General features: G+C 41.3%; 1 protein-coding gene across 1 annotated transcript; it reads left to right on the top strand.

Moving 5' to 3' along the window:
• Positions 1-5,039: 5,039 nt before the first annotated feature.
• Positions 5,040-6,696, top strand: LOC128777265 (collagen alpha-3(IX) chain-like). The gene is made up of 3 exons (XM_053903525.1): positions 5,040-5,052; positions 5,085-5,710; positions 6,006-6,696. Exons 1-3 carry the CDS (start codon positions 5,040-5,042, stop codon positions 6,036-6,038), a joined length of 672 nt encoding a protein of 223 aa, XP_053759500.1. The 3' UTR covers positions 6,039-6,696.
• The last annotated feature ends 17,181 nt before the right edge of the window (positions 6,697-23,877 follow it).

Raw genomic sequence — 23,877 nt, 5'->3', positions numbered from 1 at the left:
CCCACCAAAGAACAAAAACAAAACTTCCTTTTGCAGCTGCAACATGCGTACCTGCCACGTGCCCCATCTCAGCCCATGGCACTACAACCCAGGAGTTCTTGATCCTTCTCCCTCACCTCCAGCAACCAACCTCAGCATTGGCATCTCTCCTTTCAACACGTATTCCAAATATGTCCCTACATCTCCATCTCTATCACTATTACCCTAGTCCCTGTCACTGTTTATCTCTCACCTAGACCACTCTGGTGGCAATTAAACCAGGACCCGCCACTCCTCTGCATAAAATCCTTCGCTTCTTACCATAGGTAGAACCAAAAGCAAATTTCTTACCCTGGCAAGTAGGCCCAAACTTTTATTTTTCTGTAAAATGACAAGCTCATTCCAACCCTACTTAATCAAAACTTTTCTTAGGGGCCTAGAATATGACCTTCTGCTAGACATAGACTTTTGAGAGTTATAAAATGGTAGTTAATAGAAGTCAGTGGTTCTTAGGCCAGGTTACCCACTGGAACCATCTGTGGGGCTTGAAAAAGAATACTCATCCCCAGGCCCTCTCTAAACTGAATCAGAATCTCTAAGAGGCAGCCAGGACACTGATATTCATAAAAGGCTCCCAGTGATTTTATGTGTAGCTAAGGCTGAGAACCCTTATATAAGGAATATGTTCTCCTTCTCTGATTTTAATTGCATACTTACTTAGATTTTTTTTGTCATTGTTAATATAAATCACATCTAAATGTATTCTCCTTTCAAGAGATGTTTAAAAAAACACCTGACAAGAAGGATGGCCTGTACCTTACAGGAAAGTGACAATAAAAAGGAAGAACGCTGATATAAAACACATAAAAAGGATCAACTGGTATCATCCTGTGCTTTTTGATATCACGGAACACATTTAGATTTTAATAAGGAACGTCTTTATCGCCTATGTTCTATTCTTGATCCCACTCTGCATGAAAGTCCCAGTCTGGTGTTTACATCACATCACAGGATGCTACTGTTGACTCTGAGAATGAATGAACCTGTTTCAACATGACAAGAACTCACTGAAATTTGGTGGAATTAGTGTTTCTCATCGAAACTCAAACTTTTCAGTGTTTTAAGTTAGTTTATTCTTGGCAGCAATAGAACTTCCTGTGTCTAAGAGAAATGATTTAAACTGAGACTATAAAAGAGATCAAAAGACTTGGACATCAGTTAGTTCACAAGCCACCTAAACACTGTTATGTGAGTATAAAGGAATCAAACATATGGATTACATTTCCATTAAAATAGAGTAGGGTTTTAAAATAAAGGAGCAGAAAGCTTTAGAGAACTCATTTGGATTTTCTCAGACCTTACCATTTGAAAAGTAGTTCAAGCTGCTTACAAACACCAAAAGCTGAGGGGTATGCTGCTGCCTAGAGAATTTAATGATGCTACAAAAGCTCAGAATCGTCACCAGTGGTGGCTGGTTAGAGATCTGGGGAAGCCAAAAGAACCTGTCACTCACCTGTCTTGAAGAAACCTACATTTAGGCTTTAGGACAGCCTCTCATTCTTATAGCCCTTGGCTTCTTATAGTGATGGTAGTGGGCAAGGCTCACCACCTAGGGGCCCCTGACAAGCCAGAGGTATGGCTGTTGGTTTCAAATCTCTATGAGCCCATACACTTAGCAGTCCAACAGGATGACAAAGGGACATTGGTTTAGGTGTATAGGGTTATCTTTGTCACTCCAGGAGTAAAAAAAAGAGCAATTTTTCCAGTTAATTTTACTATTCTTTTTTAAACTAATGGCAAGTGCCAGACTTGGAGAAAGGATTTGAGGTCCGTGTGTCTCCATAAAGCCTATGGAAGAAGCAGGGTAACTGTAAGGGAAAATGGGCACAGGTGGCCTTTGACTTGTGACAACACGCATTAGAATCCTGCTTTGAACACTAATTTTGTCATCTTGGGAATAAATAACAATTACCACCATTATTGGAATAATCAATATTGAGATAACAAGTAAGAAAAACTCTTGCTGACCCCTTGCGGGGTTAGAGTCTCGGGAAATTAAGAAGTATGCATTGGCAAAAATGCCATAGTCTGATGGAAATTTGGCAGCTACTACAGATTTGGAAGGCCCAAGAAGCGCTCCTGATATCAATCCTTCTTTAACAATAACTTACCCCTTTTTAAATTTAGTGATAAAATGAATATATTTGAACATCCTTCACATCTTATCCTTCCAATGATTTCATTATCTGCATTGTGATATGTGTTAAGAAATACTTCTTTCGATTACGTATAGTCCCTTCCTTCCTAAATATGGCCCCACAGCACAGAAATCCACACGCTTCAGTATCATTAAGCACTTTTACTTCTTGACTTTGTTTCATTGACGAGACAGCCCCTCACAAAGAGAAGTAGGAGTGAGTTAGAATAAGGATTTCCTTCCTTTGGGTGTAAAAAAGTAAAAGGGAGACTCAAATACCTTCAGGATTGCTCTAGACAATAAACACAAGTTTGTTATAAAGCACTGTGAATACTGTTCTATTGACCAGAGGTAATAAGAAGAAAATTTTAGTGGGGCGCCTGGGTGGCGCAGTCGGTTAAGCGTCCGACTTCAGCCAGGTCACGATCTCACCGTCCGTGAGTTCGAGCCCCGCGTCAGGCTCTGGGCTGATGGCTCAGAGCCTGGAGCCTGTTTCCGATTCTGTGTCTCCCTCTCTCTCTGTCCCTCCCCCGTTCATGCTCTGTCTCTCTCTGTCCCAAAAATAAATAAACGTTGAAAAAAAAAAAAAAGAAGAAGAAAATTTTAGAGAATTTAAAGAAATACCAGCACACCAATTTTATCTGATAGAGAAAAAAAAAAAAACAAAAAAAAACAAAAAAACTTCAGAAAAAAAAAAGCCAATCAGTATCACGTCTTGGCAGGGTGGATAGTCTCTGGGGGTCCATTCATACGGTTGGTTATTCTGATATTGTGAACAGAACCATAGAAAGAACACTTTTACAAATGAAGAACACTTTCCCCTAGAATTGATGCCAACATTAATAACTTAAGTATTTCAGTGTCTCGTGGCCAAAGTTCCATATTTTAGCTACCTTAGCAAGAAAACCCAAGAAAATCAATTTGCATCTAAAAGCTCCTTCATGGAGTTGGCTTGGTTTTGTGGCAATCATCCCAGCTTGCTTGGAGAAGCACAAGTTGAAGTCTGCTTCACAGAGGATTGTTTGGTGCTAGTTGAATAACCCGCTGGCATCCACTGTTAGCAGAGTGGTAAGCAGATTATGGGTAAGCAGATATTAATATTCTGATTAAACATTTTAAAACCTCATACCGCTATTTTAAAAACTAATTGCACTACTCTGGGAGAACTCTTAGACTTACCATTCTGAAGCCATTTCTAGCCTTAATTTCTATATACTCATGATCTTAAAATCTCTTTCTATGGTTTATTTCCCAGAATCAAAACCTTTTCTCTCCACCACCTTACCTAAACTGCAATTTCTACAATTCATGTGAACAAATGACTTTCCTGGACAACCTTAATGGTTTTAAGTCTTTACATTACACTCTCCTCCTTCCCAGATCTCTTTTTGAAAAAGACAGGGCTGCAGTCATCTTTGGCCTCAGCTTCTATAAAAACCCAGCACAGCCTTGGCAGCCCTCCTGGAAAGACTTCTTGTTTCCTGAAGATCCATTGATTTAACAAATTTAACAAACTTAAGTAACAGAAGCTATGAAGGAGACATTTGCAGCTAGCACTCTGAAGTTAGGAAGCAACAAATGTTTACTAGACCACAAAAATTTTTCTGACACCATCCATCACATAGATTATACAATTTAGCAGGGTAACAGGGAAAGTTACTAATTGTTATTAACTGAGGTCTGCAATGCACATACAAGTCTTTAAAAGTCAACAGTCAAAACTACCAGTTGTCACAACTTATTTCTGGGTCTAGACTGAAAAGTCTGTTTATTTCTTGGGTGCTTACTAAACGGGGCCACTGTGTTGGACAGGAAATATGGGATGAACATTTTATGCTGACAACATTGAGTGCTGAAATCATCTATAATCCCTGCTTCTAATTTGACCAGTTAGATTGATAAGGACCTCACAGTGAAGGAGATACAGTCTCTGGGCACCTACTCCAGAATGCTGTCAGGCTGCATGGGTGCAGGGGCAGAACATCTAGCAAACACACTTCAGTTCTACTTTAAGGAAAAGGGGAGGAGCCCAGAGGAGGTTAAAATCTCCCATGTCACCCTTGGTATCCCTTCCCTCTGTCCAGACTTCATACCTTCTTCTTCTCTAGAACTCTCTTCCACCCTTGTGGTCACTGACCAACTCAGGAGATACTGCTGGAGAGACAGGAGGCAACAAGGTCCAGAGACTGGACCGGTGGTCAGCTCAGGGACCCTTCCAACCACACTTCCCTCAATCCCTGAAACACCTCAAGCAGCCAGCCCTTGGGCGAAGGGATCCTAAATCCTCCACTGCTCTGCAACTGTGTGGAGGGCGGCTTTCCCTTATTGGGGCAGGGATGATGCGGTGACTAACCAGACCTACAGCTCTGAATGAGGGCTCTGAGAAGGCTCAGGCCACTCACTGCATCCGTGGCCCTACAAGGAGATGGTTCCATCGAAGACAGCACACAAGTAAGGTCATGGCGTGGGGAGGCTGGGGGAGGTGCTAAGGAGGGGGCTGGCGTTCTGACCAAGCAAGGATTCTTAAGGACCCCTTAGCTCAGAATAATCACCTCTTCTCTTCCTCTGATTCGTGGGCAATAGGTCCCAAACGGGAGGCCCCTCTTTTGTAATCCCAAAGTGAGGAGCGCCTGATCCACAGCAAGACCGGGATTGTGGGCGGCGATCCACTTGCACCAACAGCTGTCCACCTGTCCTTCCCCAAATCTTCCCCCTACCCCGACCCCCCAAACGTCTGGTCTCCCAGAACTTTGGAGATTCTCCCTTGCTTTGTCCCCCCACCCCCACCCCCACCACGCTGTGGAACAGGCGAAGTTGGGAGAGAGGTAGCCCTCGGGGAGGCACTCATTCATTCACCGGGTGGATGGCTGCGGAGCGCGGGCCAGCCGGGCCAGGCGGCCGCCAGAAGGAAGGAAGAGTCGCCAGGTAAGCCCGGCGCCGGCTCTCGGCCCCGCGTGGCGCTCCCCGCCAGGCTGTCAGCGCGCGGGACGGACCCCACACCGCCCGGGGAGCGCGGGGAGCGCGGGCGCTCGGGCCGGGCCGGGAGGGGGTGCGCGCGGCCGGCCCGGCCCAGCCCCCGGCTCCGAAAACCTGTGCGGGGCACCCCGAGAGAAGGCGGGAGGTGGGCCGGGCGTGCCGAGCCGCCCGCGCCTCCTCCTGCCCCGCGGCCCCGGAGTCTCGCGGGCACCGACCTGCCAGCCGTCTCTCCCGGACGTTCTTCCACAGCAGATCCCAGGCTCTGGCCGTGGAGTCCCGCAACTGCTCGCTGATGGACCGCCTGAGCTGCGTTGGGAAGGGTTTCCGTTTGCTGGTCATTTTAGATCCGTCCGCATAACGACCAGCGAGCGGGCTCGCCACCGCCACTCCCGCGTGGCCCGCAACTCAGACTCCCGGAGACCCGAGACGCCCGGCGCGGGACTCCCGCTGGGGTCCCGGGACCCGCCGCGGGCGCGACATGGGTCCGCCGCCGTCCCGCGCTGGGGGCTCCTCCGCGCGCGCGGGCCGAGATGCGCCGCCCGCCCCGAGCCGAGCAAGGTTAACCTCTGCGCTCGGTCAACTCCTCTACTCCTTTCCCACTTTCCCTCCCTCCCTCCCCTCGGCTCCGCGCTCCGCCGCTCCCCTCCCTCCCCCTCCCTCCTCCTCTCTCCGGGACTGTCTAGCGCCCCACTCCTTCCCCCTGCGAGCTTTTCCTCCCCTCCCTCACCGCCTCCCTCGCCTGAACCTGACGGCCTGGCCCCATACTCACGGAGCTCCCACCCCCTTTTCAGTTTCACTCGGAGATCAGGGGCTGTACCATATTCCTATTTTTTGACAGTTTCCATTTTTTCAGTTTCAGAAGCCACCACCATCACCACCACCATAACACAAATTTTAAACTATGCCACAGCTGGTGCCGTTATAACTCATCAGAGTTTTCCTGAACTCAAGTCACTTGACGTCAGCTATTCAGTTTGGCTAACATTCTTCTGGAGCTGGATACGGGTGTTCTCGGGTTTTATGTTAATCTCTCCTCATTTCATCAATGAAATGATTATCTGGCTGCAACCAGCAATCAAATTAAGTGATTTAAAAAGTCAAGGGGCGCCTGGGTGGCTCAGCCGGTTGAGGGTCCGACTTCAGCTTAGGTCATGATCTCGTGGTTGGTGGGTTCGAGCCCGGCGTTGGGCTCTGTGCTGACAGCTGGGAGCCCAGAGCCTGCTTCGGATTCTGTGTCTCCTTCTCTCTCTGCCCCTCCCCCACTCATGCACTGTCTCACTCTCTCTCAAAAATAAATAAATGTAAAAAAAAAATTTTTTTTTTTAAGTCAAAATATTACAGCCACTGCGTTGGAGGAAAATTAACTTGCAAATATTGAGGTCAAACTGCTAGGAACCTACATTAAATAGATTTACATAGCTTGGCATTTAAATCTGCATGCAGTTTAAAAACTAGGTGTTATGAGGAAGTGAAATATGAAAATTGAACACTTTTAAGGTATTTTAGTCAATAACATAAAGTAGGCTTATTATTAGAAATGAACTGATTCCTGCAGGGAAAAGGGGGGCTGGCTCTTGCGAAAATACCTGAGAAGTGGTGTCCAACTCAGTCTGCTAGGCTCCAAAGCCTCACAGGTAAGATGATGACAGTGCTCGTTCAGGCCTCAGGATGTCCTGCTATCCTCAATCTTTTGCTTCTAAAGTGCTTAGAGGACCTCAGAGAAAGTAATTTTGAAAACATTCGATGTAATGCAACCATGGGATTCATGTCACACAGCTCAAGTTTGGTGAGAGGAATTGATATATTGCAAGAGAAAATTTCTGAATTGTTTAAACACTGAAATTTCCGGACTCTCTGTTCTTTGTAAATGTCTTCGAACCAGACTGCCAGAGTAGCAGTTGTCGGCTGGTGTTTTTAAAAATAATTCAGGTGCTTCACGTGAAGTTTGAAAATTAAATTGTCTAATCCTTTCTCTATTACACAAATTGCTACTGGCTTAAGGCATGGAAACTATCAGCTACCTGAAGTATTCCTGCTACAATTCTACACTTTTTGGAAACATTCCCTGCACTAGCTTATGCTGTTGGTAGAAAATGGAGAAATGATGGTAAAAACAATCTTGATGGTCTTATTTTGTTATTTTAAATAATCAAAATGTTTACTAGTAAAACACACTTGAGAATGAGCTAGAAAGTAATGACTGAGCTCTTGTGTGCCATCCTGATAAACCTTGGAAACTGGCAGTTATGAAGCAGTAAGTCATGGATCAGAAATGGACTGGAAACTATGGCAGCCAGTCACAGACTAGTCCAGATAGCGTTCTGGATGCATGCCAAATACCCCTTTGATTACACCCTCTGTTTTGTATGCACGTAGTGGCAACGAAATTCTCTGCAAGGAGAAAGACCTGTGTTATCTTAAAGTACTGCGATATAGCATATCAACTAAATGTTTCACAATTACATGCCCAGGGAAGCTGTGTATTTAACTTTTAAAAAGGATCGAATTGAATCAAACATAGGCAGTAGCTGTAACATTATGTGCATAGAAATAGGACAATACAAGAATATTCCAGCTATTTCACTGATCATTTTATCTCCAAAGATCCTGGACCCCTACTATTTTCTATGTTAATACATATTTCATATTCAGATGGCACGGATTAGGGGGTTTCTTTAAAGGGCTAATTTGAAGATACACTTTTGCATTGCAAATTTGTTTAGTTCTGGCTGTAGGACAGCCCATGAATTCAAGACTGTCCAAGAGAAGCCAGATGAAAGGCTAAAGTGATCTTCCCGGAACAGGTGCCACCGGAGCAGCTTGCCACACAGCTCAGCCCAGCTCGCTGGCTTGCAGCAGGACACCTCACAGCTGTGCACATGCTGCTGGCACAGATGCAAGGGCTCCAAACTCAAAAGGAACCTCGGGGTTACTTGGAGTCTTTTATACAGGTCAGTAGCACCCACATGCCCTGTTTCAAAGCTGGACCTTAAGTAGGACTCCAGAAGGACTACCTTCTCCCTGCGGTCTTCACCTTGAGCAGAGGACAATAGGTCTACTTCAGAGAAAAGAAATCCCCACATGTGCTACCTTCTTACTTACTCCCCCCCACTCCCATCACAGTAGAAGAGGTGCCTCGCTGCCTACTAAGAGCCGGTCCCCCTGCTGCGCTCTGTGTGCTGTCCTTGTCCCTACAAGGACTTTGTTCCAGCAGTTCTTTCCTCTGTCTCCTTTGCCCTCAACCTTCCTCTCTAAAGGCTCAACCCTCAAGTCTCTCCCTTCTTTAAACCAAAACACAACCACAACCACCATAGCAAGTCGTCCGGCCTCTACCCTGTATCTCTTGGAAAAGAAATCTTCCCTTATCAACCCTGCAGTCTGGCCCTCCCTCACTACTTCACTAAAACCTGTCTGGCCAAGCTCATCAATAATTGGTTGCTAAATCTGATGGATGATTTGTGTGGTTGTTGTCCTCTCCAGGTCATGTGGACAACAGGACACTGCTGACCATTCATTCCCTTCCTTGTGACGCTGGCTTGTCTCGTGGCTGTCAGGCCACATGGCTGAGGTGCTTGTCTTCAGAGCACCTCATCTACCCGCTCAGTGTTGGCATTCTCTAGGTTTCAGTTTTCAGCACCCCCCTCCACCCCCCACCCCCCTGCTTTTCCTTCTGCTTTGGTGTCCCTGGATGATTGTGTTCCTTGTCACAGTTCCAATCCTCACCTCTCAAGGCCCAGCGTGGAACAGGCAAAAGTAGTTGTGTCCAGTGTGGCTGGAGGCAGAGTTGTGTTTGACTGGCAAGTTTCTGCCCCTCAACACCGCCTACCTATATGATTGTATTGTGGATTTAATGAAATAATCCACTTGGCACAAAGAAAGGATTCAGTCAGCGAATGCTACCGCACTGCTGCCCTATCGTTATCATGATCATATTGCTGTCCTATCCCAAATCTTTCCTGAGCCTCTCCAAGAGGCCTTTCCTGACACAATCTAAATAACTGCATCACTTCCTCTCATGGCATCCACGAGTGCTATAGTTTGCTTTACAGCACTTATCACTTTGGATATTTTCCTGTTTGTTTGTGGTCTGTCTCCCAGGCAAACCTTGAACCTCATGAGAGCAGAGGCCTTGTCTGCCTGGTTCACTAGTGTGTACTCAGCGCCTAGAACAGTCTGTACAGTCATGTTCAGTACTCACGTGTAGAATGAATGATTATACTCCAGCACTGTATATCATTTACCTTACTAACGGATATCTGTAAAATTTTCCCTCTGAACCTGCTCGTCCATGTTTCCTGTATTAGCCAGTAATGCTACCACCTGTCGAGTGTCCAAGAGAGATGCCTAAAAGACATTCTAAATTCCTCCAGAATTCCTAATATTGTTTTAATTTTTCTCTGTATCTCTATCTCCAGAGGACTGGGTTTGGTTAAGTTTTCTCCTTTCCTTCTCTGAATTTCTTCTTATGAGATTCTCATTGGAAAACTATCACCCTTACTCAACTCTGTCTTTATGCATTTCCTCTGCTGAAAGACCTTCCCCTACTTTTTTTTTTCCTCATGCATTCTTCAGGATTCAAGTCAGATGTCACCTCCTCCTGGAAGCCTTCCACAGATCCCTGGAAGGGAGGCTGCGGTGTTCCTCCTCTCTTGTGTTCCCATAGTACCCTGGGCCCAGAAATCACGGAGCACTGTGGGTAACTGTTTTCTCTCAGCCTTCCCCCTGGTCCTGAGTTCACCCAGCTAGAACTAGTATTTGGATTTCTGAATCCCATGTGCCATCTTTAGTGAAAAGCACATAGTGGGATCATTTACTGACTGAATAAATATTCTACTATAGTTTTGGATAACTGGTTATTCCTAGGGTCTGCTTCTTAGTATAAATGTAAATTTTAATTATGCCTATGGCTGTGTTGCTTCATTGTCATTAACTATCCCTCTATCTTCTTATATCTAGTTTATTAATTTTAAGTAGAGAATACATAATAATGATTACAGCTTTAAACACAGAAAATTATAAAAAGAAACATTAAAATTACCTGTAATATTACCAGGAAGAGAGGACTGAGAACATTTGAAAATTTTCCTTTTCAATTTTTTTCTGCATATTTTTAAAAAACTGTAATAACTTTCATACCAAATTTTGAAAAAACTTTTTCCACTTAGTGTTATTAGATCATGAGAATTTTCCCAATCTATTAAGCTTTTTAAATTTTTAAAATTATTATTATTATTATTATTATTTTTTGAGAGAGAGAGAGCAGGGGAGGGGCAGAGAGAGCAGGAAACAGAGGATCCAAAGTAGGCTCTGATGTGGGGCTTGAACTGGAGCCACGAGATTATGACCTGAGCCGAAGTTGGATGCTTAACCAACTGAGCCACCCAGGTGCCCCAAGTTTTTTTAAATATACTTTTTGGTGAATGTGCAAAATTCTGCTGGATAGACATACCATAATTTATCTTAAAACCTTCCTAAGTTTGGACATTTCATTCCAAATTTCTGAAATTACAAATAATATCATAATTAGTAACTTTGGCAAAAAAAAGATCTTTTTTCTTTCATCTTCTCTTAATGCTATATAATTAAGACCCATAACCACTGCACCCACAACCACAACAATAAGCAGGACTTGCCACGTACCCTTCTATAAATAAGACTGCAATTCTATTAACTTCTTATCTCTTCTGCTCCCCCTTCTTTTAACTCATTATGTGCCATCACCCCTTATACCCAAAATGGAGAAGCATATTCTGTTCACTTGCTGAGAATTTTGTTGTCAGAAGCCTCTGCTTAAGAAAAGAATTCAGTTTCTAACTGTGCCAGGCCAGCAAACCTTTGCCAGGAGCCTATGGTTATGATCCATTATTTCAGGTTGTTTTTCAGCTTTACTTTAGGAAATCACCTTACTTACAGTGACCCATTTCCCCTCGCTGCACAGTAGATGGGTAAAGAGCTCACTGTGACTCCTTCCATGCATGTTCTTTCCCCAAGAGAGATGTGATGTGGCAACCATTCCTTCAGTGCTCCCTTCAGGCTGTATTTCAGGGTCTTGTTATGGATATTCTGAAATGCAATCTCATTTGTTTCCTCATAAAAGATGTTGCTGAAAGTTCTGGAGAAGCTGGCTTTTCACGCTGGATCCTTGGCTCAGGATCACCAATCAGTGGCTGTGCTGGTGGGTGTATCTTAGTGCCCCATTGCCAAGCTCTGAATCTGCCAATCTTCTACTGCTAATAGTTTTGATTGCTTTGGGGTTTTGTTCTCTTAATTAAAACATTGTTGGGCTCCATGCTTTCTTGGAAGCAAATTCAGTGTTAGCTGTGAGCTCTGCACTGCCGATCAGTATCTTTGCCTATGTTTAGTATTATACTCATGTACACTGGGAAATGCCTGGAATCTTCAGCCTTAATGTCATGTCATAATATTTCACTGACTTTACAAATATTATAATTCCTTTCTGTATTTTTCACATACACTTGTGGGGACTATCATTACCACCCAGGAGATCTTGGGTCAGTGTGTCACAAATCACTTATTATACTCACAGGCTGCTGGATTGAAGAAGTGTCCTGTGATTGGAATCACCTTGATGTCTGCTTGAGGACACCCTGTGGCATCCTTCAGCCCGTTTACTCCGCCATAAAGGTTGAGTCAATTTAACTTCCTACACAACCATACTTTAATACACTGATATAGGCAAATTGATTAGTGAAGATTCAGCCATTTTGCTGTGACTGCCTGTAAACAAGGCTAGTTTTAGACCTCAGCATGTTTTGGGGACACTGAAATGTATACTGTGAAGCATTGTCTTGGTGCTACTATGCTCTTTAAGGTCAGTAAACATATCATATAAAGAGCTGTGAAAGGCAGCTCCCTGGCTCGCTTAGGCAGTAAAGTGCCTGAAGAAGGTTAAGGAGACAGACAACTGGTTGATACCCTGTCTCCACATCAACTGGCTGTGTGATTTTGACAAGTTGCCATTCTTTTCTGTTCCTCAGACTTGGCATCTATAAAATGGGAATAATAATAGTGCTTCCCGCAGAGGATTTTTGGCAAGGATCCAATGCAATGATACACGTAAAATACTTAGAATGGTTCCTGGCATATAATGAACGTTCATTAAATGTTAGCTATCATTAGTAATATTATCTGGCCTACATCAATTCTGCAATTCTCATGAGATTCCAGTCCAGCTAAGTTCTGCGTAGCCTCATACTAAGTAACAAGAAGACACTAAAGAGTGTTAGAGAATAGCAATGAACTGGGGAGATATAAGGATGGAATGCAAACCTCAGCTCTGAGAATGATAAGCTGTAGGACTGGTAGAAGCCACTTAACCTCCCTGAACATCAGTTTGCTTATTTGTCAAATGCAGACGAGAACATTTGTTCTACTTACCCTGATCAAAGTTAAACTACATATGAGAGAGTCTTATCAATTCAAAGCTGTTGTAGATAATAGGAAAGATTGGAGAGAATCTACGTTTGGAGCTGGTATGTTTCCTACTCGCATTAAAAAAAATGTATTTATTCAACAAGTGTCTTTATTCTTGAGCGACACAGGTTTCCTCTGGTGGCCCTGTGTCCAACCTGGTATGTTTCCTACTCGCATTAAAAAAAAATGTATTTAGGGGCGCCTGGGTGGCTCAGTGGGTTAAGCGGCCGACTTCAGCTCAGGTCATGATCTCGCGGTCTGTGGGTTCGAGCCCCGCGTCGGGCTCTGGGCTGATGGCTCAGAGCCTGGAGCCTGCTTCTGATTCTGTGTCTCCCTCTCTCTCTGCCCCTCCCCTGTTCATGCTCTGTCTCTCTCTGTCTCAAAAATAAATAAATGTTAAAAAAAATTTTTTTTTAAATAAAAAATAAATGTATTTATTCAACAAGTGTCTTTATTCTTGAGCGACACAGGTTTCCTCTGGTGGCCCTGTGTCCAACCTGCTGACATGATTTAAAGTCAGTTAAGTGTGTGGTGTGGACAGTCAAAAGGGGCTGGGACCCTCAGCCCCTTCCCTGGGAATTATATCTCCCACTGCAATTATATTTATTCCCTAGATACACATGGAGCCAACCTTTGTCATCTTTAAAGACAGGCAGCCTATATTCCACATTCTAGAGGAAAATCTTTTGGCAATAGCTCAGCAGTAACTCCTAACTTTTTACTTAATCTGAGTAGATCTGGCATTTTCTTTAGTAATTTTTTCATTAATAAGCCTTTGCCCTAGTGAAGCACTACCTAGGATAAAGCACTTTGTATGTATTACTTAACATAATAAACACATGAAGTAGGCATTCACTTAAAAAAAGACAAAGAAACAGGCTCAGAAAAGTTATGTGACTAGATTATCAGCTAATAAATTATAGAACCGAGACTCAAAGCTGATCTCTATTGCTAAGTCCAGCTCTCCCTGAGCCCGCACCGCCCCCCACCAACTGCCCCCTTACCACTCTCCAGAGCCCTAGTCCATCATCACTGATGATCCTTTGCCTATAGAACTTTGGAGGTTGTCAGACAATGCATTATAATCATTAAAGAAATGGCATCTGTTCATTATTTAAAGTAATCTAGAGTTAATTTGCATTCAAATCTATCATTAAGCTGTTGGAAAAAGTCTGGTTATTTAATATAATTTTTGGAGTTGAACCAATTTTCATGAGATGATGACTTCAAAATAACTTCGGTCTTCCAACCCCTAATTTTTTCAGATGCAGTGAGGGGTTATAAGGACAGACTGAATTCTGTCAACACCCAGAGACATTTCCTTGTTATCAATAACAAAACTCTGAAGAGTGAAAACAATATTATAAAGTATATGTCAATTTCTGATATTTTTAAATGTGTAAACTTCAAGATGTATCTCTTCAGCAGAAATTGTCTAAAAGTAGCTGACTTTTACAAATTTTAAGTGTTTTCCTGTTGTGCCTTATGATAATGTGGTGAATACAAAGGGAGTTATTATGTGGTGAATACAAAGGGAGTTTCTGGGGTGGCGTGCCTGGGGGGTTCAGTTGGCTATGCTTCTGACTCTGGATTTCAGCTCAGGTCATGATCCCATGGTTTGTGAGTTCGAACCCTGAATCTGGCTCTGCACTGACAGTGTGGAGCCTGCTTGGGATTCTCTCTCCCCCTCTCAATCTCTCTGTCCCTCCCCCACTTGTGCTCTCTCTCTCTCTCTCTCTCTCTCTTCCAAAATAAATAAATTAATTTAAAAAAAAGTTTCTGGGGCAATGGAAATTATTTTTATCAGGTAATATGTATTTTTCTCCTGTCTTCTCCTCTTAGTTGAAACTTTTTTTTCCATATGGGACAATAAGTATTTCCTATATCACTTCAGTTATGCCCCATTGGCCATTCATTACTAATAATATATTGTTGGTATGATTTATTTTTTAGTAAAATATTTTTCAAGTATCATTTAAAATAAAAATACCTGATATTAATTAGGAAAAAACTAAAATTTCAAATCCATCGTTTGAGTCCTGGGAGGTCTTTGCAGATTTAATTGTTATTTATTGATATCTCTATTATATTTTTGTGGCTGGGGCCTCTGTTTTATGTATCTTTGCATTCCTTGTGCCTGGAACTGTGCTTGGCGTTCTCAAAAACTAAATAAATAAAATGGATGACTGAATTTGATTTTCTTAACTTGTAGGTCTCAGCATAATTGTTACTACTTTCAAAGGCCTTTTCTGACCACCTCTGTGTGCCCCTCTTACATGATCAAGCCTCACTAACTCTGACCATAGCACATGCCCACATGATATTTTGTGTTTGTTTATTTTGGTTATTGCCTAACTTGCCCCTTCACTAGATTGTAAATTCCAGGAAAGCAGGGAATTGTCTTTCTTTCTGGACTTTCATTCCCAGCGCCTACGGCAGTGTCTGGTACAAAGTAGACACTTAATGAATGCATGTGACAAATGAATAAATAATACATCATTTGCTAGGAAAGCTCATGTGACCACATGATCTTGTCCCGTATCTTCTGGAGAGCTTAGTTCCTTCAACTCACAACTGCAGGGATCTTTGTCTCCAGCATGCCTTTACTCACCCCCACGCCCCTTGGACACGCCCTGGGCTAAGTCACCAGTCACACTGCTGTGCTTCCAAAATCTCCAACCTTCATCCCAGCTTCTATAATGATCTTTTATCTTTTCAGCATTCCTCATCTTGTCTCATGATCTTTGCTTTTGCTTTTCCTTTACTTAATCAGTCCCTCTCTTTGGCCTCACACCCTTCCAAGCCTTGGCTTAAGCTCCATGAGCCAACCTTTCAACCACTTTTTCATTACACACACACACACACACACACACACACACACACACTCACAGAGCTGTTTCAGTTTCTAGCTATTCCACGCCCATCTGACAAAACCCCGATATCCACTCTTCCATCCAGGCCACCACAGGCTGTCAGTGAAATCCCAGAACTGCATGGACAGGTGACACAATGCTGGTGAACTGAGAGGTGCCAGCACATTTTCACCATGTCTCTACCTGGGTCTTTTTCTGTTCTCAAAACCTCACCACTCTCCTCAAGGCCCATGCACACTCAAAATCATTCTTTTACTGTGGTAAAGTACACATAATATTTATCATTTCAATTATCTGTTGTATACGATTTGGTGACATTAATCACATTCACAATGTCATATAAAAGTCACAACCATCTCTTCATCCTCAACAAAAACACTTTACTCATAAACAGTAACTCTCCCTTCCCTGCTGCCAACAGCCCCGGCGATCTCTATTCTACTTTCTGTCTCTCTGAACTTGTTTACTCTAGGTACCTCACATAAAGCAACCACACACGCCTTCTTCCCCCTTGCCCTCGGCATTGACATTTGCCTGATGCTTCACAGAGAAAACTGAGAAATTGGCAGTTCCTTGAATGCATCACACCCTCTTTTGCCTCAGTACCTTTGCACCTGTTCTTCCTGCCTGGAACACACTGGCTCTTCCTTTCTATAGATAAACCTAAACTCCAGAGAGTAACTATTTCATTCCCCTATTGGACCGTGACCCCGTGAAGGGTAGGAAGTCTTTAATCCCTCTCTGGAGTATGGTGCCAAATACACGGTAAGTGCTTACTGTATATTTATGGAATGAATAAGAATTGGAAATTGGGGCTAAAGAGTGGGTTAGGGAAGCTGGGCATGACCATGTGTTTCTTATCCAAAAACATTGAAATATTAGCACCAATCCGTTAGACAGAAATTGGTAAAATATGCATACAAACAGATACGCACTGAGTCACAATTGATAAAATAACCAAGAATGACAGGAAACAATAGTAATAAATAATAGTAATAAGTTGTAGTAAATAAATATAAATAAAAAATAAATAAATAAGTAATAAATAGAAAACTAGTAATAAAATTAGTAATAAATAGTATAAATAAATAGTAGTTAATGTTAACTATTCTCAAATATTTAATCAAGTTGATTAACTTAAAACATTACTTAGGTTTCTTTTTTTCCCTATGAAATCTGCATTTTTTTAATACTTGAGAAAACTAATTTAGTCATAAATTAACTCCCTCCCTTCACCCAAACCAGGGTTGGAGTCTATAAATGCAGAGTCATCAATATCTCAAATATGTAATAAAAATGAATTGGGTTAATATGTAAGAGTGTACTGTTAATTTAACATGCAAACTTGTTGGGGTTATCTGAATAGGAATACGATATTGTAAAACAAAAAATCAACAATGTCTCATCTAAAGGAAAGTGTATGTGGTTTAAAAGGAAAATAGAATAATGATTAAGAAAAAGAAAGAGGACAAAAACAAAACAAAACAAAACAAAACAAAACCACTATAGGATGTGGGTAAGAGCAAAAAGGAAGCAGCTAAATGAAACCAGAAGGAACAAAGAAGGGCTCCAAAATACTACCTACCAAGTAGTGCCTCAAAAACAGAACCTACTAGAATTTCATCTGGAGGAAGCCATCTGCAAAAGGTGGAAACTCCAGAGTAAGAAAGAATCGGTCACTTTCCATGACAGCAGGAGGCAATCACAAAAACAAATTGATTTGGACTCATCTGAGCCTCAAGTAGGAAAGGACCCTGGTCCCCTTAGAAGAAAAGGAGACTGCAGAGAACAGAGGGTCTGGGGTAGTGGATTGAACAAAAATCCATAGCCACAAAGAATTCAAATTGGGAAATCTAGTAATAGGAACCGGGAAAGGTGTCATTTAGCACCTTTAATTTGGGCAAAGGACACTAAGCAATATCAGCCTCCACCTCTGATGCACATCAACAATATACAGCTGGTGTCCCTGCACTTCATTTCACTGCTACAGGTGCCTTAGAACAATGCTGTATCTCACATGAAAGAGCAGTTGGGGCTGGAGAAGAGAGCCCTACCAGGGACGTTAAAGCAAGGTGGCAAGGCTAGAGATTCTTACCATTGGATCCGTAAGTGGTGGAAATCAAAAGTGAACACACAATTTTTTAGCAGATGAAATGCCATGTATTTCATCAAATGAGCTTTGTAGAAGAATCATGGGTGAACTAAATACGAAATGCAATCCCTCAGCTTTCAGTACCTTGAAGAAGAAATCAAGCTGTCTGGAAGCCTCCTATATGAACTGTAAATTCACTGCGGGTCAGGTGTCTATACAGGAAAATATTTTGCTCTGTCTTCTCTCTACTCAATGTACTTTTCTTGATATAACTACAAAACATAGTCATTTTCACTTGAGACATTAATTACCCCTGCTCACAAATTCTCCCTGTTATTTTCCTAATTTATCTTTAATGGTTTTATTTTATTTTTCCACTTTCATGTCTTTAAATAACATTTTCATCAAGACATTATTGGTGTGACACAAAATTCACCCATCGGTTGTTTTATCTTAAGCAAGTTTTTTCTTAATACTTTTGGTTGGAGACTCGTATCAGAGGGGTATATGGCTTTTTCTCTCTATGTACAGTATCAATCATAGGTACAGAAAAGCTTAAACTTGGCTCTGTAAGCAAATTAAGTGTGCGAGTGTGTGTGTGTGTGTGTGTGTGTGTGTGTGTGTAGGCATATACATACATATATGTGTATGTGTTTCTATCATTTGGCTACAATTGTTAAAAATTCTTGCAAATAATGTTTCCTAAGATTAATCTGGTTTGCTTAAGAAAGATAGGATAGAAGGTAGAACTCTGCCACAGACACTAGAGGGATTTAATAAATACTTCTGAGGCTGATAAATATGTTTGTCCTTAGATTTAACAGGATTTCCCTGTAATTAATCTGGACACAATTAATACTTAAAGCAGGGCTATTTCCAAAGTGTTAATTCATTCTTCCAAGCCAAGATTTCTTAGAAATAACTATTTTAATCCTTGTGTTCCTAACCTTAGCTCTCTTATTACTTCTAGTAAAGCCATAAAACCTAAGCAGACACCTGCTTTTGATTTTTTATTTCTATTTTCTCCTTTAAATTTCCTAGGCACCTGCCTACCTGACTAACCAAGCTCTCTTCCTTCACCACCCTTTATTCCTGCCATCTGAGGCTGTTGGGTTTCTCCTTCGTTCTCCCAGCTTTTAAACACCTGCAGTTTCACAACAAGGATAGTATTGTCTGGCTGTTTTACTTAGCAGTGGGTTGACTTACCTGTCAAGGTAAAGTTCACTGTACATAGTATTGGATCTCTGGATTAATGCCTTATAAAACATCACATTTGCACAGTTCTATGCCTTTCATAAGCATTAAACACTGATTTCTCTTGATAGGCCGGATATTATATCAACATTTAGTGAAAGGAGATTATTGCTGGGAGCTCAAAGATGAACTATTATGAAAGCTAAACTTTTGGATTCGAGCTAAAAGTTTATTTTTTTAGGAAGGATTTTTAAAGGTTATGACAGGAGTTATCCATGTCCTATAAAAGAGTACTGTATAAGTATCCAGTAGTCCAAGTTTGCCTTAAAAATACATTAAAATAAGTATATTGCAAAATGATTAATGACAGCATTAACAGCATGAACACTCATCACCCTTCTGTCACTATGTAGATAATATATCAAGAAAAAGGGAAACAGAATTTTCATCAAGACAGAGATGTGATATATCATAGTCCAAATGATTTAATTTTTTTACCATTTTTATTTTACAAAATGTATGTTAGTCAAAAAAGACTGTTTCCAGCTGTTTCTGGAATCTTCTTTTAATTTATGTCTAATAAGGTAACAACTTTAAGCAGAGTTTTGAAACCTGAAGGCAGTTCTCTGCCTTAAACAGTTAATCAATGCCACATACAGGCTGGCTTCAATCAAATTCAGTCTAAGATAGCTGTGTTCTGATTAACTGCAATAGAGAAGAAAAGATTGAAACTATCGCTTCCCAATGGTAAGTAGCTCCTAAAAAACAAAGAACAACAATTTTTTTTGACCACTAAAAACAATAATAAAACTTCTTCAAGTATTAAAAACTGAACTTTATGGTTTAATATCTATTTGCTTAATTCTTGAGTGCGGTATTGTTAAATTTATCTTAACTTGTTCTGTGTCTGCTTTTATCTTGGTGGGAAAAGTATCCCAAGATAAAATGGCAGCTAGCTACCTATCTAATATGCCTTTGCCTTAATTGTATAATGTAAACCAATTAGAGAAGATTTAAGGGAAAACTCAGTTATGACTCACAGTATTTTTATCTTGCCCATATCAAATATTTTAGTGGAATATGTATTTAAAATTGAACTACATTTAAGAAGGCTTGATGTTTTGTGTGAATTTAAGAATTTAGTAATCTCTCCCACTGTGGGTAGTCCCTAACTAATGCATATTGATTTAGATGTGTCACTTTCAGATATATGGCCACTCAGAAAAAGGGCCCAGAGGGCTCAGTAACTGTAGGAACCCTCCTCCCCTTTCTGATAACAGGGTTTGCAATTTCCTTCCCCTTCCTCCTTCTATCACTGTTATTTGGTAGTGCCTATGTCTCCAGTCTCTCCTCCTACTTCAAACACTTCTTATCTTAGGGGAGTAAACCCTATGAGTAATCACTCTCCCCACTTCCTCAAGGCACCCCTCTACCACCTCTTCTCCTCAATATGTCCCAAGCTCAGTAACATCTAACTAGCCCCCTCTCCAATCCTGACCAAGCTCCTATTATACAGAAAAGCTCTTTTGATGAAAGGTCATTTCTACAAAATGCAGATAGAACTGATGCCAGCCCTCTTTTATTCAAATGTCATAATTAGCATTCATTCACTCAATCAACAAATATTTACATCCTATATAGCAGACACCATGCTTGGTACATGATACAATGATATTGTATGCAATTCTTTCTTTCCTTATGGACTTTTAAAAATAAAGAGGGGCGCCTGGGTGGCTCAGTCGGTTAAGCGGCCAACTTCAGCTCAGGTCATGATCTCGCGGTCCGTGAGTTCAAGCCCCACGTCGGGCTCTGCGCTGACAGCTCAGAGCCTGGAGCCTGTTTCAGATTCTGTGTCTCCCTCTCTCTGACCCTCCCCCGTTCATGCTCTGTCTCTCTCTGTCTCAAAAATAAAATAAACGTTAAAAAAAATAAAAAAAAATAAAATAAAGAGAAATAGGGGCACCTGGGTAGCTCAGTCGGTTAAGCGTCTGACTCTTGATTTTGGCTGAGGTCATGATCTCAGTTTGTGGGTTCAAGCTCCACATCAGGCTCTGTGCTGACAGTGTGGAGTCTGCTTGGGATTCTCTCTCTCCTTCTCTCTCTGCCCTCCCCTGCTTGTGCTGTCTCTGTCTGTCTCAAAATAAATAAATAAACTTAAAAATAAATAAATAAATAAATAAATAAATAAATAAATAAAGGGGCACCTGGGTGGCTCAGTCAGTTTCATGTCTGACTTCGGCTTAGGTCATGATCTCACGGTTCGTGGGTTCAAGCCCCGCGTCGGGCTCTGTGCTGATGGCTCAAAGCCTGGAGCCTGCTTTGGATTCCGTGTCTCCCTCACTGTCTGCCCCTCCCCCGCTCATGCTCTGTGTCTGCCTCTCAAAAATAAAGAAACATAATAAATAAATAAATAAATAAATAAGGAGACATGATGAGGGTTTAGGAGGGAACGATTTTATCTGAGTTTCCTCCTTACCATTATTATCAGGAAAACATCATCAACAGCACAAACCTTTGAGAACCTCAAGTTTGGTAAACATTTATTGACCCTGTAGTATGTCCTGGGCTCTCTGCTTGAGGCTGGAGATAGCAGAATCAAGTACAAAAGATGCTGTGCCATGAAGAGACTTACACAAGAGTTCAGACTAGAAAAAACTTGAGAGTAAGAACCATCCTCAACAAAAATAAGGGGGTGGCTGTGGACATGAGGCTGGCCCACTATAGTGTGTCTTCCAAGGGCTTCTATAGGTAGGAGTTTCCAGCCTTCAACTCAGGGCCTTCTGGGAGGCCCTCCCAGTATTCCGTGGTAGAGACACCATCACATTCCATCCTTTCCCATCACCACACACAGCCCCTATTGGAATCTCTGACCAAGACAACGGGGACCACCAGAAGTGAGGAGTCAGAGTCAGGTGTGGGAAGTGACTAAGGCTGCCTGATTTAGCAAATAAGAATGCAGGATTGCCAGTGAAATGCGAATTTCAGATAAACAACATATCATTTTTTAGTAGAAGTATGTCCCATGCAGTATTTGTATGTGTATTGTTCTGTGTTTTAGCTGACACCCTTGAAAGTGGGATGATATTTTCATTTCTATTTAGCCTATTGGGCGTCTCAGATACCAGTTCAGAAGTACTGAACTTCTGAACTCCCACTTGCGGTTCTCGGCTTCTGAAAACATTGAGACCTTTAGTAGGTGCCTCTGTAGGTGTTCGCTTTGTTTTTTTGTGCTGACACAGCTGAAAGCTTACCTGCTTTTTGATGCTCACAGCCAAATTAAATTTGGTCTTTTCCAGTGAAAATGGTTATTTCTCTTACTGAGATTTTCTCCCTTCAAACACCTTGAAAAAGTGTTAGCTTTATTCCAGTTCAGTGCACTTTATGGTAGCTATCAAAGAAATCTATAAATGGCCCTTCCAAAGAGAAAAAGAAATTTGCATGTAAGCCAAGAAACTTTCTTTTTAAAAAAATTTTTTTAAACATTTATTCATTTTTGAGAGACAGAATGCAAGTGGAGGAGAGGCAGAGAGGGAGGGAGACACAGAATCTGAAGCAGGTTCCAGGCTCCAAGCTGTCAGCACAGAGCCCCACATGGGGCTGGAACTCACGAACCGTGAGATGATGACCTGAGCTGAAGTCGGACACTCAACCAACTGAGTCACCTAGGTGCCCCAGTCAAGAAAATTTTCTAATGGAGACTTTTTAAAACCATCCTGCACAAAGTCTGGAAACAGGTCTAGTAGTTCAAGGCAAGCTGAACATATCCTGAGAAGGTATATGTCTCCCAACGAACTGCCACTTGTTCCAGGCTTGTAAACAAAGATGTATCTGAAAGCTCCCTTTCTCTTTGTTTAAAAAATGTGTGCCTATGTTCCTACACACAGATGTACATTATATGTGTTTTAGGTCAGGTTTGTTCTGAAGGCAATTGGAAGAAAAATTCCCTTATTTTGGGAGCTACTTATCTTTAATGAGTAGAGAATCCCTGGTTTTAGTACATAGTTGGTCCTCAGTAAGTAATTCAAGTATTTGCTAAGTAATTCAAGAAATATCAACAGATTCATAATCTTTTAATTTCCCCAGATATTTCTGATTTTATATTCAAAAGAAATGACAGTTCATATTACTACAAATGGATATAAGCTGCAGGATAAAGTACAGAAGCATATTTATCTTTTATATATATTATATTACATTACATTATATTATGTTATATTTATTATATTTATTGTATATCTATATCTATCTATATATTTATCTGGGCTTTATCTTTTCCAGATGGCTCTGCCACTTTCTAGAACAAGTTACAGCTTCTCTGTGTCTCTGCTTTCTCACCTGTAAAATGGGGATAATAATGTACTCTACTTCATTGGACTGTTGTGAATATTAAATAAGATCATACTTACAAAGCACTTAGAACAGGGCCTGGCACATAAAACTATCCATCACTATGAGCTCTTTTATATTAATTGCTTATAAATACTTATACTTACTACTTTTGATCCTCCTAGAAGAGGAAATTAGTTTTTGTATTTATGAGCCAATTTTGCTGAATCTTTGCTCCATCTTTCATTCTTAGCTGGGTTTGGGGAACAGGAAATGCTGATTTTCATAGCACAATTAGTTTCATAAAGACAGTAAGAAATTAATATACAGTAAAAGTTTGCTAATATCACTTAGGCTGAATTTTAATTTTGCCACACCTTTCTCATTTTTACCTGGATTTGGGTGGTAGGGAAAAATGTTTTTCATACTGTACTAGTTTCAGCAACAGGAAATTAATATATGTGAAAACATACCTGTACCATTTTTTAAATGTCCTAGGATTTATTTTATTGTTTAGTTATAATTGAAGAGATTACCTGGCTTTTTGCATAGCATACATTTGCAGGACAAAAGTATCCTTTCTAAATGTTGCCTTGCTTTAATGTGATATATTTTCTGTAACTAAAGCGATAGTAATTGTTTTCATCTCTAAATAAACTGGTATAAAGCATGTTAACATAATTCTTAATAGGAGAAAGGATTATCAGTTCTTTCCTTCTTCAATTGTCAGTGCTTCTACTATCTGAGTGCAAAGGAATTCTGTAAAGCTGTCTTGTCTGTTTTCACCTTCACTAGCATCTGAAAAC

Source organism: Panthera pardus, unplaced genomic scaffold (assembly GCF_024362965.1).
Source record: "Panthera pardus isolate Hobbes unplaced genomic scaffold, ASM2436296v1 HiC_scaffold_1, whole genome shotgun sequence".
NCBI lineage: Eukaryota > Metazoa > Chordata > Mammalia > Carnivora > Felidae > Panthera > Panthera pardus.
This window is presented reverse-complemented; position numbering and strand designations above follow the sequence as displayed.